Below are 17,440 nucleotides of genomic sequence, written 5' to 3' on the forward strand. Positions count from 1 at the left end.
TTGAACTTGTGACCCTCCTGCCTAAACTTCTTGAGTACTGCGATTACAGGCATGCACCTCCACAGTCAGCTCTACTGATTGATTTTTTAGAGCCTTTTGTGAAGAATATGAAGCAGCCATAGATTTAATCAGGAAAAACTCTTTGAAATATTTTTAAAGTAAATTATATTACCATATTATTTTCCTTCATCCATTTAAAATGGATTTTTCGGGTTGTGTGTTTGTGTGTATATTGTAGGTTTATTGCAGCCACAATAATGGTACCAAAGTTATTTGGCTCTTTTCATCTGAGCACTGTGAGCTTTCAGCTAATATCAGGACATGTGAAAAAAATTACCAGCATACATAACACTAAGCTCACTAAATTCCTCATAACCATTCAGTGTTATCGTCAATTTTTTCATGGTACGTACTGCAGGTATATGGGCTTGTATAGTAAACAGTTAATTAATTTCTAAAAAGAACATCTGTTTTCTTCTTAGCTCAGGTTATCTTTTTTTTTTTTTTTTGCGGTACCAGGGATTGAACTCAGGACTCTGCACTTGCCAGACAAGCCCTTATTCTACTGAGCTATCTCCCTGGGCCCATCAGGTTATATCTTAATAATGACAAAAAGTAGTTATCACAAAATAAAATTTTGTCTATCAATCTTTTACACTGTTCATATATGACTAATTTCAGAGTGTGTATGTTCTATATCAAGCACATGTAGCTTAATATAAACATGCTAGTAAAGTACATTTTATTAATTTGATAAATATAAGCAGATTTCTTTAACAGTGAACAACATATGTTGGAATTAGAAGCTGTTCTTGCAAAGGTGGAGAGAAAGAGATTTACGATGGTTTTTAGGCTACTCAGTACCAGATAAGCTATAAAAGTAAACACTGTGTTTATGCAACTAAGTTGTAAGACATTTAAAACTTAAGAGACTTCCTCTCTATCATAATCTCTCTCCTAGGTGAACTTGATTATACACATCTTTAAGTATTGCTGAGGTACCCAGTCCTTCCCTTTTATTTCTCTCTCTCTCCTTCCGTGTCTGTCTGTCTGAATTTTGAGATAAGGTACTACTAAGTCCTCCAGGCTAGGCTTAAATTTGTAATTCCCCTGCCCCAGCCTACTGAGTAGCTGGGATTACAGATGTATGCCACCGTACCTAGTTTCTTTTCATTTCTTCTTCACTGTTTCTAGTATAAATTTTGTTTTACTATTTTATTTTAGAGAAAATAGATTTCTATAGTACTATATCCTGAGTAAAGAAGCAAACCAAATGGAATTATATTTAAGTTATTGGGGTAAACCTTTTATTTTGTTCTAGTAAAAATACACAACAGAACTAAATTTGGAAATAACAAGGAAGGGCTTATTAAGCTTGTGACCAGATGATGTGCTTGATAATTAGAAGGATTACAAATGAAATCAAGTCCATATGGTTAAAATTAAGTCTACTAAAAAGATATCTGCAGCATTATTCACAGCAGCTAAGCTATAGGAGCAACCCAGGTGACCACCGTTATTGATGAGTGGGTAAAGAAAGTCTATGTGCAGAGAAATACTGTTCAGCCTTAGAAAAGCAGGGGAAGCTGGGTGTGGTGGCACATGCCTGAAATACTAGCATTCCTCAGAATGACGCAGGACTGCAAGTTTGAGCCCAGCCTGAGCAATATAGTAACTCAGTGAGATTCTGTCTCAAAATAAAAAATAAAAAAGGATGGGAATATATCTTATTTTGAAGCTCTTAGTTTTTTTAACATTAAAAAGAAAATCATTTATTTATTCAGTACAGAGTCTGACTACGCAGCTCGGACTCATAGTGATCCTCCTGTCTCAGCCTCTCTAGCCTGGAATTATAGGTATACGCCAGTATCAGTGGCCTGCACAGCATGCCTGGGGTTCCAGGGCCAGTATGACATGTGGTACCGGGATTGAACCTGGGTCCTTGTGCTTGCCAGGCAGATGCCTAGACTCCCAGCTTATCTTCCCAGCCCAGATCTTAAGTTTGATCAACACACACACACATACACACACACACACACACACACACACACACAGAGGCATACAGGCAGGCAGGGAGAATTATAAAAGTAAACACTATGTTTATGCAACTAAGCTGTAAGACATTGAAAACTTAAGAGATTTCCTGTTTATCATAATCTCTCCTAGGCGAACTTGATTATACACATCTTTAAGTGTTACCAAGGTACCCAATTTTTCCCTTTTCCCTGTCTGTCTCTCCTTCTATGTCTCTCTTAATATGGTGTTAAGTGTAATTAGCCAGGCACAGAAAAAAAGATGTACCATACATGATCTCACTTATAGGGGAATAGGTAGCAAAAAGGGAAATGTTGATTAAAGGGTACACAGTTTCAGCTAGGCGGAGTGAACATAATAGATCTATTGTGCAGAATAGGGACTATAATAAATGTGTTGCTCAGGAGCTGAAACTACCACTGGAGGCCAGCCCCAAGGAGGGGAAATTTAAGTGATATGATGAATTGCTAGAGGCTCAGTGTGTTCACACTTGAGAGTTACAAGCTCTGGGATCCTGTCTTAAGAGAACTTCCACACTTCTATTTTTGCCTCTAGGAGGCCTTCCAACTTTCACATTCAAGACTACAGAAGATCCCCTTGTCCATACTTCTGGCAGGGGAGGGGAGAACAGCCATTTTGAAATATAAACCAGAGCAATCTGTTCTTCTTAACAAGCCTACCCTCAAGAAGATCTACTTCACTAGAGCCCAGTTGACCTGGGAGAAGATAAACTCCCATGCTAGGCTTGGCTTTAGTAGGTCACAGACTCAAGGTTCAGGCTCAAGGTTATCACAGGACAACAGAATGCTCTGCCTCCCCTGATACTTTAGCACTACTACGCATGTGGGGCTCCTGTAGAATATGAGGGGTTATAGTGAAAAAAGACTGCAGTGTCTGGGACCTTATTTAAGCAGTCTCTGGAAACCCAAAGGTCACAGGAGTGATAAGGATCAATGTTGAAATTTTGCCTCAGATACCAACAGATAAACAATAAACAGATTAAACAGATTAACCGAGATTAACTCCTAATCAGATAAGTACAAAGCTTGACCCTATTTAACTCAGCTCCCTTTATTTACTACTGTCTATCATGTCCAGCTTTTAACAACAACCAAAAAAAGTTATAAGGCAAAATAAAGGCCAAAGAATTCTATTTGAAGAGATAAAGCAAGTGTCACAACCAGACGCAATTAAAGATGTCAGCCTGGGAATTTGAAACATCTGTGATTAATTCTCTAACTTCACTAACGTTAGTAAAACAAGTTTCGTCTTAGGAAACTAGAAAAAAGATAGCAAATTGAGTGCAAAACACTGAAGAAAAGAAATAAAAGCTGGGTCTGGAGGCTCATGCCTGTAATCACAGCACTCTAGAAGGCTGAAGCAGGAGCACCACCGCAAGTTCAAGGCCAGCCTAAACTATGAAGAGAGACCCAGTATCAAAAAGCAAAAACAAACAAAAAGAAAGAAAGAGAAAGAAAGAAAGAAAGAAAGAAAGAAAGAAAGAAAGAAAGAAGGAAAGAAAGAAAGGAAAATCAGAGTAGAAGGCAATGAAATTGAAAACAATAGCAGAAAATCATGGAAACCAAAGCCTGGCTTTTTGAAGTGATTAATAAAAATGATAAACCTCAGATTAAAACAGAAGCTACAAATTATAAATATTAATATACTGCCAGGGAACAATTATCATTTGAAATATTTAAAATAATACTACTTATATTGGCTCAAAAAAAGACTTAGATCTAAATCTAGTAAAATATGTACATGATTTATAAGAGGGAAACAAAAAATTCTGATGATGATGAAATAAAAATCTAGGGCCAGAGAAATAGCTGAGTAGAATAAGCACCAGCCTGGCAAGCACAGGGTCCTGAGTTCAATCCCTTGTACTGCAAAAATAAATAAATAAATAAAATAAAAATCTAATAAATGGGTAGATAGTTCATGGTCATGGGTAAGATTATTCAATAGTCCCAAGATGTCAGTTCTTTGAAATTGATCTTTAAGTTCCGTATAATCCCCAATTTTAAGAAGCACATGTTATTTATAGGTGTCCAGAAAACAACTCTTGGGGCTGGGGTGATAATTCAGCAGTTTAAGCTGCCTGGCAAACACCAGGATCTGGGTTCGATCCCCAGTACCAAATGCCATGCTGGCCCCATAACTCTGGGTGCTGCACTGGCCACCAAAACTGGGCATGATGGTATGTGCCTGTAAATCCCAGCACTGGAATCAGTGACAAAGGAGGATCACTATGAGTGTGAACTGCACAAGGAGACCCTGTACCAAATAAATACATAAATAAATGGTATTTTTTTTTTAAAGTAACTCTTGAAATTTATAGGGAGAGGCAAAGGATCTAAGATAGCCAATGGACTACTGAAAAATAGAGGACTGATGCTACTAACTTCAAGACTTACTAAGATATTATGATAATTAAAGACAAAATGGAAACAGCAACAAATGTTGGTGAAACAGAGTAACGATCCTTGAAAAAGATTCACACAAATCACGTAATTGTTTTGTTTTGCTGGTACTGGGTTTTGAACCCAAGGCCTCTGCATGGAGCTACATCCCCATCCTCCTTTTCAGCTTTTTAAGACAGTCTTGCTGAGTTGCTAAATTGCCCAGACTGAACTCAAACTTGTGACCCTCATGCCTCAACCTCCCAAAATGGTGAGATTATAAGTTTGGACCACCACATCTGGCTTCAGTTAATCTTCAACAAAGGAGAAAACACTGTTATAGGGCTTAGTGGAGAAAGGATTTTGAATAATCCCTGAATATACTCATGCAAAGGTAATTTAGACGTAGATCTTAATACTACATAAACATAAAGCCAGGTACTGGGGATACAGTTCAGCAGCATAAGCACTTGCCTGACAAGCACAAGGTCCTGAGTTTGATCCCCAGTACCAAAAAAGCAAAAGGGCCAGCAAGATAGCTCAGTGGTCTAAAATGCCTGCTCAGGCAAAGTGCAGGCACCGTGGTTCGATCCCTGGCACCACATGCCAAGCCAGCCCTGCCCCCAGGGCAGGCTGAGGGAGCCACAAAATAAATAAATAAATAAACAAACATAAAGCCATGGATGGGGAGAAAATCTCCACAGAACACATCTAATAAATGGTTACATCCAAAATATACCACTCCACAAATATTCTTAAAATTTAGAAAACAATGTGATTCAAAAATGGGCAAGAGCTCTGAACCAAAAGTATCATAGTTGGGAAACAATATAGAAAGATGCCCAACATCAGATGTCATTAATGGCACTGTAAATTAAAGCACCATTACACACCTGTTATCCATTCTGTTACTAACGAACATTGTAGTTGCTTCCAGGTTTTGGCAGCTACACAGAAATTGTCTATAAGCATTTATGTGCAGGCTTCGTGTGGTTGTAAATTAGTGCATTTGGGTTAATGCAGTACAAGGAGCATGAGTGCTAGATTGTAAGGTAAGAATCTGTTTCATTTTGTAAGATACTGCTGAACCGTCCTCTACAGACTAAAATCCAAAACACTAAATACAGAGTAGGTGAGGCTGTGGAGTAGCTAAAACTTTCATTCATTGCTCAGAGGAAGGCATAATGCCACAGCAACTGTAGAGGACAGTTTGGCAGTATGTACAGAGCTAGCTAGGACTTCTCTTTATCCTTTCAATTGGCCTTAATCAATGTATATTGGTCTAGCTGAGGTGCTGGTGATAGTCTGAAGGTGGCATGTGTGTTTCTCTGGTAAGGACAAAGAGCCAGTGCTCTGCACGGCAGGCTGGGATCCAGCCTCGAGACAGAGGATGTGACTTTCTGGAGCTTGAAAGATGACATCAGAGCTAAAACACCAGACATCCCAAAACATTAGGTACTATCTCAACAGCATAATGCAAATAACTTTTTCTGCATATGGCAGAGGTAAATGCTGGCCACTTACCTAGCTCAGCTCACAGTACTCACCTACTTCCCGCAATTCTCAGTCATTCCTCAAACCAGTCTCCAATCAGTAAAACCTGGGTGAGCCTCTTTGTTCTGGAAAGCCATCTTCATGGCTGGACTTAGGGCCCCTTGGCTCCCCAATAATTATGAATATTTTTAGTGTCTTTATTTTCACCATGGGTTACACTGGGATTGGTAGATTGGAATTAACTTGGTGGGATTCCAATAACATATTTTTGGAATTACAAATATTGACTTATTGGACTGAGACAAGAACCTGGAAGTGATTCCTACATTCCTGCACTAATGATAAGATATTGGAAGGAATTCGTGCATTGGTTATTGCTGGGTGTGGTGGCACATGCCTATAATCCCAACCCTAAAGGCTGAAGCAGGAGGATCATGAGTTTAAAACCAGCCTGGGTTATGTAGTTAAAGGCCAATCTGGACTACACAATGAGACCATGTATCACACACACACCCCTGGCTAACAATTCCATATAAAAGGGATTGTTTATAATGAAAACTTAAGTTTACTGTACCATTTTTAATTCAGCAAGGGAAAGCTGATAGGACAGCCAGTTTCAGCTCTTAAGTATAACAAGAAGTCAAGCACTTGTAGTTTCTCTTGGCTATGCCTAAATAAACTCTCACTTGTCAATAAACATTTATCAAACTAAAAAAAAAAAAAAAGGTCAGGCAAATCAACCAACATTCATATGTTTTAATGGAAAACAAAAGGCACCAAAATTGCTTTGTTATGAAAGGTAAGTATAATTTTAGTACTTTTTACTTGCATATTTAATCCCTTAATATTACGGAAATACTAGTATGCATTCTTAGGAAAATGTTAGTCATTCAGTGTGTACTTTTATTCTAGCTAAGAAATCACAAACATGAGCCGGCAGATAGCTCAGTGGATTAAAGCTCCTGCTAAGGCAAACTCAGGGACCGGGGTTCGATCCCTGGCATTCTGTACCAGTCCCACCCCTGGGGCACGCTGAGACTGCAATTGTGATTGGGTGTGGTGGCGCACACCTGTAATCCCAGTGCTTAAAAGGCTGAAAACAGGAGAATCACTATGAGTCCAATCTGTGCAGTGAGCCCCTGCAGACCTGTGCTAAATACATTTTTTAAAAAAATCACAAACATGAAGCAAAATATAAAATACTGATTCAGGAACTCTCACTGAGCTGATTTACGTAGCCATTTTTTTCTTTTAAATATATGAAGCTATAACCAATAATATATATATATATATATATATATATATATTATTAACCCACAAAACAAAGGAAGAGATACATTGAACATTCTTATGGATTAAAACACTAATGTTAGACTTTTTATATTAGTTTCTCTTGCAAAACATCAATTGAGGTAACTAGATGGAAGACCTTGCCCTGCTGTTTCAAGTAATCATGTAATAAATACCTGTTTGAGCAACAAAGACAATATTGTTATAAAAATTTGTCTCGAAAAAGTCACATATCTATCATGGTTGCCTTTGAGCAAGGATTGCATTTTTCTCAATAAAGGGTCTCTGATCAGTTGTACAAGTTCCAGATAAGAGTCTAGAAAGTTCTGCACCACAGAACATGGAAGATATATGCAGATACCTACAGGGATGTTGGGGGAGAAGGTTATGGAAACCAGACCATTACATCTTAAGGCCTTCTTTTGAATTTGGTTGTCTCTTCTGGCCTAAGGATAGAAGAATTGGTTTAATTATCTGGTGCCTTGGGTAAAAATACCCAAAGATATTTTGCTTCTCAAATCTCTTACTTATATTTAGAACTACATTAACCACTACCTCAGACTATATTTGAAGTTTTGACATAACCCCCCAGCTTCAATCAAAAATGTAAGGCACCTGCTAAGATCTACTCCTTATACCTCTGAGACTGAACTTATCACCTTAACAGATCCAAAGCAAGTTCCTTAGAATTTGAGCTCTTTCTATGGTTCTGCCTAGTCTCCTAGGTACAGCCACCCTGGCACCCTCTCCTTGTCCCTCCAGAGGTAAATTTCTTTGGTCACTTACCAATGCAGATAGGTTTTCTTTCATAATATGATTCACATTTGTCCTGTTCCCTAACTCTTTTAGACTGGAACAGTTAATACCTTCTAACAGGCTTTTCTGCTCCAGTTTCTTGCATATTCAGTTGCAAGATGTGCAGATTCCTACACATCTATGGCTTACATGTAACAGGCACACTATATGCATATTTTGCAAGTTTTTCTCCTTTAATCCTCAGATGCCTTTATGAAACAATTACTCCTATCTTTGTTTTGCAGATGGGTAAGTTGAGTCATTCGGAAATGAATTTACCCAAGGTTTTGCAGCTATAGGTGGCAGCTAAAACAATGTAGTCTTAATTTTGGAGTCTGAGTACCTATCCATCTTCCCTCTATGCATCTACTCACCCCACACACACTCCAGCCAAACTTGGTCTCTGTTGTTTACAAAGTAAAGTTTTTGACAAGGTATTTATCATCTTGCAATTAATATCTACTTCTTTTAATGTTTACACCTCCTTTCCTCTATGTGTTCCCTCCTCTTCTGCAAAATTGGTGCCCATTAATAGTATCTCTTGTTATTTATATTTTATCTTGTGTCTTGTCTCCCATATTATGCCTGTAGATGCCTAAAATATGTACCATGTCTGTGTATCACCCTTACACATAAGTAAGGAATATACACATAATTATACATAAGCAATATAGTCCATCATACTGACTATAGATGTGCAAAAATGTACTGGTAAATACCATTTGATCCACCACATATTAGCACTGTCTGCACTTTATAAATGAATGAACTGAGCCCTAAATATTAAGTTGCCTGCTAAGGAATAGATAGCTATGCTATTGAATTTTTCCTTCCCATACACATCGTGTGCCAGACACCAGTAGTAAGAAAGAAAAGAGGCAGAAGATAAACAAATGTGTTTCCCTTCTTACATTACAAAAGGAAAACATCAGCAAAGGTATCTTGTGGCAAGCTCTATGTCCATGACCGAGCTAAAGCTCTACAAAACACCAACTTGAAATGCTTGGCATCGTGCAATACAGCAACCACTGTTGAATTCTTATTACTTTATTTAGTGAAATTTTGTATTATTTATAATGTTTTTTTAAAAAACAAAACAAAACAAAACAAAACAAAACGTTCGTATTCTTTAAAAAATAAGAAATGCTTAGCCTAGGGAGTCCAGAAGAGCTTTACAAAGGAGGTCCCTGGACTGAACTTAGTAATAAGTAGGAGCCAACAAGATTGTTTAAGTCATTCCAGGGGTGGGGGGGGCGGGGGGAGAGAACACACGGGAACACTGCATATGCAAAGCCTAACATGTATCAGAACCTGGAATATTTGAGGAAGAAGTAATGGCTCCATGTGGCTAGAAGAAAGCTTACTTCAGTAGGGTAAAGGCCAAAATTGAAATTGGTGGAAAAGAGGACAAAAGTCAAGTCTGTAAGTAAAGATCCTGAATGGCATGAAGTTTGGAATTTATAGAAACTATGGTGCTACCAATGCATTTATTAGAGGACTGGGCAGATAGTTCAGTGGATTAAAGCGCCTGCTTAGGCATATGCAGGGGCCAGGAGTTCATCCCCCAGCCTGCCTTGCTGGCCCTGGCCCTGGCCCCGGGGCATGCTGAGGTGGTGATTGAGACTGGGCGTGGTAGTGTGCACCTATAATTCCACCACTTGGAAGGCTGAAAAACAGGAAGGATCACTACAAGTCCGATCCATGTAGTGAGACCCTGTAGGCCCTGTACTAAATACACAAAAAAATAAATAAAAATAAAAGAATTCAAGGAAAAAACATGGAAAGATTTTGCTGTAAATGTAGGCAAGAAGAGCAGTGGATCAGAGATGGGTGAGGCTGAAAAAAGCCGTAGAAGGTTAAAAAGAAAAACGAGTGCCTGAGAAGTTCCCAGCAGGATGTAGAAAAGATGGGGTCAGGGGCCTGGCTCTAGCTCAGTTCTTTAAGTGGCTGCTTCCACAAAGCTGTCAGCCTCAGGTTGCTGTAGTTCGATCCCCACAACTCCAGCCAGCCAAACCTGCCCTGAAGGCATTCAGAGCAAAAAAAAAAATCCTTAAAAAGGGGCTGGTGAGATGGCTCAGTGGTCTAAAGCACCTACTTAGAACAAGCTTAGCAAAGCACAGGGACCGTGGTTCAATCCCCCAGCACCACCTGCCAGCCAGCCCCACCCCCTGGTGGGCTGAGCTGGCCACACACACACACACAAATAAATAAATAAATAAATAAATAGAAAAGAAAAGATGGGGTCGAGAAATCTGAGCTACAGCCTGTGTAACTGGGTATGGAGAATAAGGAATTTCAGTGGGGGGTTGAGGAGGTGGTAGATCAAATATATGCTGGTCTTCTACAATCTCTTAAGTACATTGCCTTGAAAAACATGTAATTACATAAATGAGAAATCTGTCAGCAACATTAAACCTCTTCCTCTAACTTTCCCACATCCAGTAAGTCCATATCTCTTTTTCCCCCAAAATCACTTCTTTCTTCCAAATTGCCATTATACGAAGTCCAATAAAAATTAATTTGATCCCCCACTCAGGAAATTCTGAGGGCTTAGAATGGTAGTTCCTACCCCTTGAGTGGAATAGAATGCAAAGAGGACCAAGAAGATGCAGGGCAAGAAAAGAACTTCAGAATGTCCAAGCAAAGCTAGTCAAGGGATTTCTGCGTGATGGATAAGACTAAACCTATGATGAACCCTTGTAACTAAATGTAGTGGTGCAGTAGCTGGGCATGGTGTCATGCACATGCAATTCCAACATTCAAGAAGCTAAGGGAGGGTTGTTGGGAGTTCAAGGCCAGCCTGGGCTACAAATCAAGACACTTACCCTAAATACATAAATAAATGCAGTGACATATTTAAACACATTTCTTAAATTCTGTTAATTGTATTTCTTCCACTTCTATGCATTCTTAAGACTAGCAGTTCTGAAAAGTATTATTCCTATTTGTAGGTCAGTATAATAGGCTCAAATAATAGCACTGATGTCATAAATGGAATATTTGATACTCTATTAAGATGCAGAAAAAATCAATGTAGATGACATTAAAATTGTTTATTTTCCACTCATGCTGGTTTTAACTGTCCTGAAATAAAGGCAGATGGAGTGGATGGCAATATTATCTTACATGAACTATACTAGGGAGTGCTATGCCTAAGTAGTGTCTGCAAGAGGAAGTAAAAATCTCTAAGTGGTAATTCGATCCATCAAAATGTTTAAGTTTTTGAAATTGTGAAGAAATCCTGCATTTTTATCTGCACTTAGAAATTGTTACTAAAATTGTGTACAAATACTTAAAAATGCAAGTACTTTATGAGGTCTAAATTTAAACAATGGGGGCTGGGGAGATGGCTCAGTGGAATAAGCGCTTCCCTGGCAAGCGCAAGGGCCCCGGTTCCGCCAAAAATAAATAAATATTAATTAATTTAAGCATTGTTCTGTGAAAAATATGGCTACCAGATGAGTTACTATGAACTGACACCAGTTGTGATTCTCAGTCTATGGACCGTGAGCTACATTGGGAATAGTGGTTTCTGAATCAAAGATTGTCATCCATACTCTCATCGTAAAGATCATGACACGGAAACTAAACAGATAACTGACTTCCCGAAGATTGAAGTTAAATATAGAATTTTTTTTTTCTTGATTTTGAGTCCAAAACATCTCAAATGGACACAAGGGTAGAAAACCAAGTGTGATAATCAACCAGTTTGTTGAGACTTCTATGATCACTTACCTCACAGGACACTTTCAGGTAGTCTTACAGAATTGTTTGGAAAATATCCAGGCTTTTCTACCTCACTGTTACCCTCCACTTTGTAGAAATTTAAAACGGAGAACAGAAAGACTAGATAATAGTTTTGCAAAGGGTTAGGAATGTTTGGAGAAATCTTAAAACTTCCGGGTGCTGGGAGGCGCCAGACGCTCGATTTTACCTAGAGGCTCATTGACTGGAAGTTCCTTTGCCCTCAACAAAGATGGCGCGCGAAGAAGTTAGCCAATCAGATTGTTCTCTATAGGGACCTTGCTTCGCTGTCTCCGCCCTGTAGGCGGCTCCCAGGGCTCTGACGCAGCCGGCAAGCCGTGAGGCCGTCCAGTAGCGTGCGTCTGACGACAGATGGAGGGGGCGGAGCTTGGTTGGAATTTTGGCGCGTTCCTCTACTGACTAGGAAGCAGTCCCCGCGCCGGGTAAGAGGTCACCCTTTCGTGCGTGCAGGTGACCCTGGCGTGGCTGTGAGAGGATGTAAAGTAGTTTGAGGGCGAGAGGCGCGAGCTCTTGAGGGCTACGTGGGGAGATCTAGAACCCGGACACAGCCGGGCCGGGTGCGTGGTGGGGCAGGCGCCGTGGCGCGGGAGCTGGAAAACCGCGGGTTCGGCTTCGTGAGGAACCAGTGTTCTTCATTTTAAGGGTACGGTAGCTTGAAAACTCTAGTCGGATGCGTGCTGACTGGACTTCATTCTTTCTTTGATTCACGCTCTGCTAATCATTATGAATCGGGACCCCATTTGCGGGACTCCAAAATCGCCGCCTTCTCCAGCCTTGCACCCTATAAAGAGGACAACTGAAAATAAACACGTACTCGATAGTGGACGATGAGCAGTAAGGCAGGAGTAAGGGTCAAGAGAAAGGCTGAGGAAAGGGCTTCCTTGTAAAGGACAGGCTGGACGGGCTCTTAGAAAGGAAGACCCGCCGGGCGTGCTGTGGGATCAGCCAGCACTCCGGAGCCTGAGGCAGGAGGATCCTGGTGGGTTCGACGCCAGCCTGGGCTGCATAAGGGAATTGAACGCCACCCTGAAAGGGGGAACGGGGCGGGGAATAAAGAACGAGGGGCTCCGGAGAGCCTCCCATGCAAGGTGCTGCTTGAGGCCTGAAAGCAGCACCGTGGTTTTAAGAAGCTAAAAGCAAGTTAGTGAGGCTGGAGCAAGTTTGGGAACTGGGGGAGGGAGCTGGGTGGGATGGAACAGACAAGGAAGTAGAAATAATCAAGAGACTGTCTCCTCAGGCTTGTTTAAAGGGCGATGGAGAAGCTTTAAAGAATACAGTTACGGAAATACCATGATCTGATATATATTCCTAAAGGGTTATTACGTGAAGGAAAGATTACTGCGTCTCCAAGCATGCAGAGTAGACTTGACTGTGCAGACACTGTCAGCAAGCTAATGCAGCTACTGCACTGTGGCCTGTTTTGTTTGGCAGTGAGGTTTGAGAGAAGCGGAAACTTAAATCTTATTTTGAAGGTTGCACCCATAGTGCTTGTTGAAGAGCGAGAGCAAGAGCGCACAGGTTTGTTGGGGGAGGGGCTGGTAAGGTAGATTCATTTTAATAAATAAAATGGGATAATGGCTTTTACATTTAGAGCAGCACCAACCATTTTTGTCCACAGTTTATCTCTTCCGTAATCTGGCATCATATAAACTGTGCTTCAGCTGAGTTTTGTAAACATAGTGTAAAGACAAAGGGCTGCTTATGAACTAGAAAGAGCATGAGGGAGTGAAAAATGTCAGATTCTTGATGAATCCTATGGATAGAGCCTGTGGGATTTGTGAGGTTCTTGATTTGTCGAATGTACATCGGGAGAAAAAAAGACTCACGGGTGACTTTTCTAATGTTTATTTCCTGCAGCCAAGATTTGACAGTATTCATCTCCAGAGCACCCAGTCCTCCTTCAGCATTCCCGGTACAACTGTTATGTTGATGATGGATGGTAAGGCCTGGCCATTTTCTTAATTTCTCTCCCTTCTTTCTCTTTTTCTTTCTTTTTGTACCAGGAATTGAACTTGGGACTTTATGCTTACCAGGCAGGTACTATGCCACTGAGCTATATCCCTGCCCTTAATTTTTCTTTTCTTTCACAGAAAACTACCTTTTTAGCTACACACATTATTCATTGTATTGGGACATAGTGATAATGCAGTTCTCTGTCCTAATACTGCTAGCAAGCATGTACTTAAATTTCCCAAGCACTGCTGTAAGGTCCTTCTTTGTATTAACTGGTTTAATCCTCTTGGCTACTATGTTTTATCCACAAGAAATCAGGAGGTATAGTCACTGGTCAGGGCTTTGAACAAAGTGGTCTTAGAACTCGTTTGACATGGACATCTGTTGAAGTGGCTTTAGTCTAGTCCCAACTTAAATTCTTCTAGTCCTTTCTAATTGAATTTGTTTTTCAGAGATGTGTACATAATGTCCAGTAAAGAGATACTGTTTTAATCAGCAAAGTTTAACCTGGAGCAGCACAAAGATGATTGTGTTGGTTGCAAAGGGACCTTCACAAGTAAAACACGTTTTTTTGGCTGCATAATTGAGTCCATTATATGCACCTATATCTTTTTAAGTTAAGTTTAATACACTTTGCCCTTAATAAAAAAATAAAACCAACTGGCATGGTGTTACATGCCTGTAATCCCAGCATTTGGCAGGCTGAGACAGGAGGATCACTGTGAGTTAGAGGCCAGTCTGGCTTGCGTAGTGAATTTAAGGCCAGCATGCAGTACAAGGCAAGACTCTGTCTCAGCAAAAACAAAAAAAGTAAAGCCAAATGTTGAAACTCATCACACTGTGTTATCATCAAACTGCATAGCAGGTGGGGGATCGAACCCTGGGTCAGCTACATCTGCCTAAGCTGGCACTTTAGTCCACTGAGCTATTTGACCAGCCCTGGAAGTGCATTTTTAAGCTACGTTTGATGCCCCATGATATAATGATAGTGTCCTATTTCCTCAAATTACCAAATTGCCCATAAAATAATTCATGTAATATAAGATCTAAGTTTTTTCTGTGAGATAGACACTAAAATAAGGTGTCTAGTCAGAAAATGTCATATGGTTGATGTACAGTCAAAAGTTAACCAATATAGATGAAATTAAAAAGTTAATTGTTGAATATTGTTTCTGCTTTTATATTTGTAGAGGGAGCAAGTTAATAACAAAAAAGTTTTTAAAAATCTAAGCAACTAAAAAAACTGTCTTGCCAAGTAGTTGGTAAGATGACACTAGAATGACTGTACTAATGAAGATTCTAGAAGAAAGGGAAAATTGATGATGCAGAAGAGTTTGGTGATTGTACAATGAAGCCCTTGAGAAGCTGGACTCAGGAATGGGATCCAACACATAAATGGAGGAACTGGCTATAAATAAGACTAGACACTTTGCTTGTTGTCATAAGAAGGAAAAGATAAGAATGTATGTTGAGATTAGTGAGGAACCTGATTGCTTCTGGGTTTTGTGTGTGTAAAATACAAGATCTGCAGTAGAGAGTACAAGAAGCTAAAGAGGGCCTGAGAGGAGATAGTGTGATGTGTTCAGTGGAAAGCAAAGGTAGTGGGGAAGTGTTTTGGTTTTTTTTTTTTTTTTTTTTTTTTTTTTTTTTTTTGTATTTTTTGGTAAGGGTCTACAGGGTCTCACTATGTAGAAGTGATCTGCCTGTCTTCAGTCTCCCAAAGAGCTGGGATTATAGGTACACACCACCATGCCTATCGTAATCGCCATCTCAGTGTCCCCCAGCACAGCAGGCAGGGATTGAGCCCCAGGCTACTACGTCTGCCTAAGCAGGCACTTTAATCCACTGAGCTATTTGACCAGCCCTGGAAGTGGATTTTGAAGCTGTGTTTGGTGCCTTTTGGTTTTGGTGTGCATAAATGTAATGTTCAACCAACCTGCATGGCAGTCTTTCTGCAGTAACATTTACCAGATAGGGTGCTGGCGTGGAGATGGCAGTTGACTGGTTAATCAGGGTCAGGTTTTGTCAGGGCCTGTGACAGCATGAAAGTGAAGCAGGGAGTTTAGGGAGTGCTGTAATGATAGCTCCATAGTGAGGGCAGGAGGAGCACCAATGGTGGATAGCAAAATCCTTGTAGGGAGTTCAGTGGGCAGGACATCATCATGTTGAAGAAATGCTGGGTGTGATACTAGAGTGAGTAGGCTGTCACTAGCATAGGATGTGGGGGTCAGGGGAACACTTGAAATCAAGAGAAGCAATTGGTACACAGTTGCACCTTTATCGCAATTCACAAGCAACAACTTCAGCAGTGTGCAGCTAAGTAGGTGGGGACAGAGTCATTGAAGGAGACCATGATGTTGGCTGATTGTCCTTAGGGATGCTGAAGTGTCTGAGCTTGGTGGTAACAGGGGTGGAGCACTTGTACTACTGGGGGGCAGACCAGAGGGAGATGAGTAGGTGGCACCTGCCAGTAGAGGTTCTTAATGGCAAAATCTGGTGTCACAGACATCAGAGTGTAGGGATCCATTGGTCTCAGTGTGGTCTGTTGTACCTGGGAGAAAACAGCTGCTGAAATGAGGAAAAGATAAACAAGAAGACAAGAGCTGAGTAAGATTGTGACTCCTCTGCCTGGTTGGTGAATCCACCCCTGAACAATAGTAAGGGCATTTACTTATACTTTTACAAAGTTGCAAGACACAAGTTGCCTAGTGACTCATAGCCCAGTGTCCAGGCAGGATGTTTTTCTCAAGACTGAGATAGTTTGACTACAAAGGCAAGGAGGCCTCATCCTGACCTCCCACATAGGATCAATTTCAGGTTAGGTGGCTCCCAACATCAGAGGAGCTGTGGTTTTAAAGAGGGATGAATAGGCCCAAAGAGACAGCAATAAGCAAGCACTGAAAACATCAGGACCCTGAAGTAGATCAACAGATATTTCTTATACAAACAACACATGTGGAACAGTACTGGAGACATTGCAGTGTGAGGTGTGAATGACTTCCACTCAAGGACAGCCACATTTCTGTTGTAGGAATCACTGAGGATGTAGGGAAACTTGCCAGTAGTAGGTTATGAATTCCAGAGAGTGGCTTCTAAGGATTTGGGAACAGAGGCAAGAAGATGCTATCAGCATAACATGAGGATAGATGGTTTTTGGTGTTGCCCAAAGTAAACAGTGATGGTAGGCATCATAGGATAAACCCTGGTTATCATGATGAAGCTGGGTTTCAGGTGAGAGAGGGTGGGGTCACTAGGCAGCATTATCCACCTGTTGTTTCTGTTGCTTAGGTCAAGGCTTCTAGGGGTGTACTGTCTTTGGCAGCCTGAGAATGATAGTGGAGGCCTCTTAGCTAGCTAACTACCTGCAGGATTATAGCAATGTCTGGAGCACAGGGAGTTGGGATTGCATCCTTTCTCTTGCCTCACACTACAGACTTGAAGTCTTTTTTTGCTTGTTTGAGACAAGATCTTAAAAGGGAGTCTGGGCTTGCTTTGAACTCACTATGCAGCCCAGGCTAATTCTCCTGCCTCAGTCTCCCAAGTGCTGGGACTATAGGTATGTGCCATGATGCCCAGCTTGGTAGTAGGGTCTTTTTTCAGTACAGTTTGCACTAATTGTTATATAACATCTGACTCTAAGGATCAGGTTTGTCGGGGCTGGTAAGATGACTCAGTGGTCTAAAGCACCTACTTAGAACAAGCTAAGC

At 40.7% G+C, this 17,440-nt stretch overlaps 2 protein-coding genes across 5 annotated transcripts in view; both read left to right on the forward strand.

The window, feature by feature from the left end:
- Positions 1–4,523, forward strand: part of Optn (optineurin) — a 47,998-nt gene extending 43,475 nt beyond the window's left edge. The window contains exon 15 of one of the 3 annotated variants that reach the window (XM_023708056.1): positions 4,357–4,523. The gene's annotated coding sequence lies outside the window, so the exon portion shown is untranslated. Of the gene's footprint in view, positions 1–519; positions 550–4,356 lie in introns of those variants that run through there. The other 2 variants (XM_023708054.1, XM_023708055.1) reach the window with 2 other exon arrangements.
- A 7,617-nt stretch (positions 4,524–12,140) lies between these two features.
- Positions 12,141–17,440, forward strand: part of Mcm10 (minichromosome maintenance 10 replication initiation factor) — a 36,703-nt gene continuing 31,403 nt past the window's right edge. The window contains exons 1-2 of one of the 2 annotated variants that reach the window (XM_023708051.1): positions 12,141–12,230; positions 13,638–13,719. In XM_023708051.1, coding sequence (XP_023563819.1) covers positions 13,704–13,719 — 16 coding nt within the window. In that variant the 5' untranslated portion in view covers positions 12,141–12,230; positions 13,638–13,703. Of the gene's footprint in view, positions 12,424–13,637; positions 13,720–17,440 lie in introns of both variants that reach the window. The other variant, XM_023708052.1, reaches the window with a different exon arrangement.

The sequence above is a fragment of the Octodon degus genome, unplaced genomic scaffold (genome assembly GCF_000260255.1).
Source record: "Octodon degus isolate 3935 unplaced genomic scaffold, OctDeg1.0 scaffold00324, whole genome shotgun sequence".
Taxonomy (NCBI): domain Eukaryota; kingdom Metazoa; phylum Chordata; class Mammalia; order Rodentia; family Octodontidae; genus Octodon; species Octodon degus.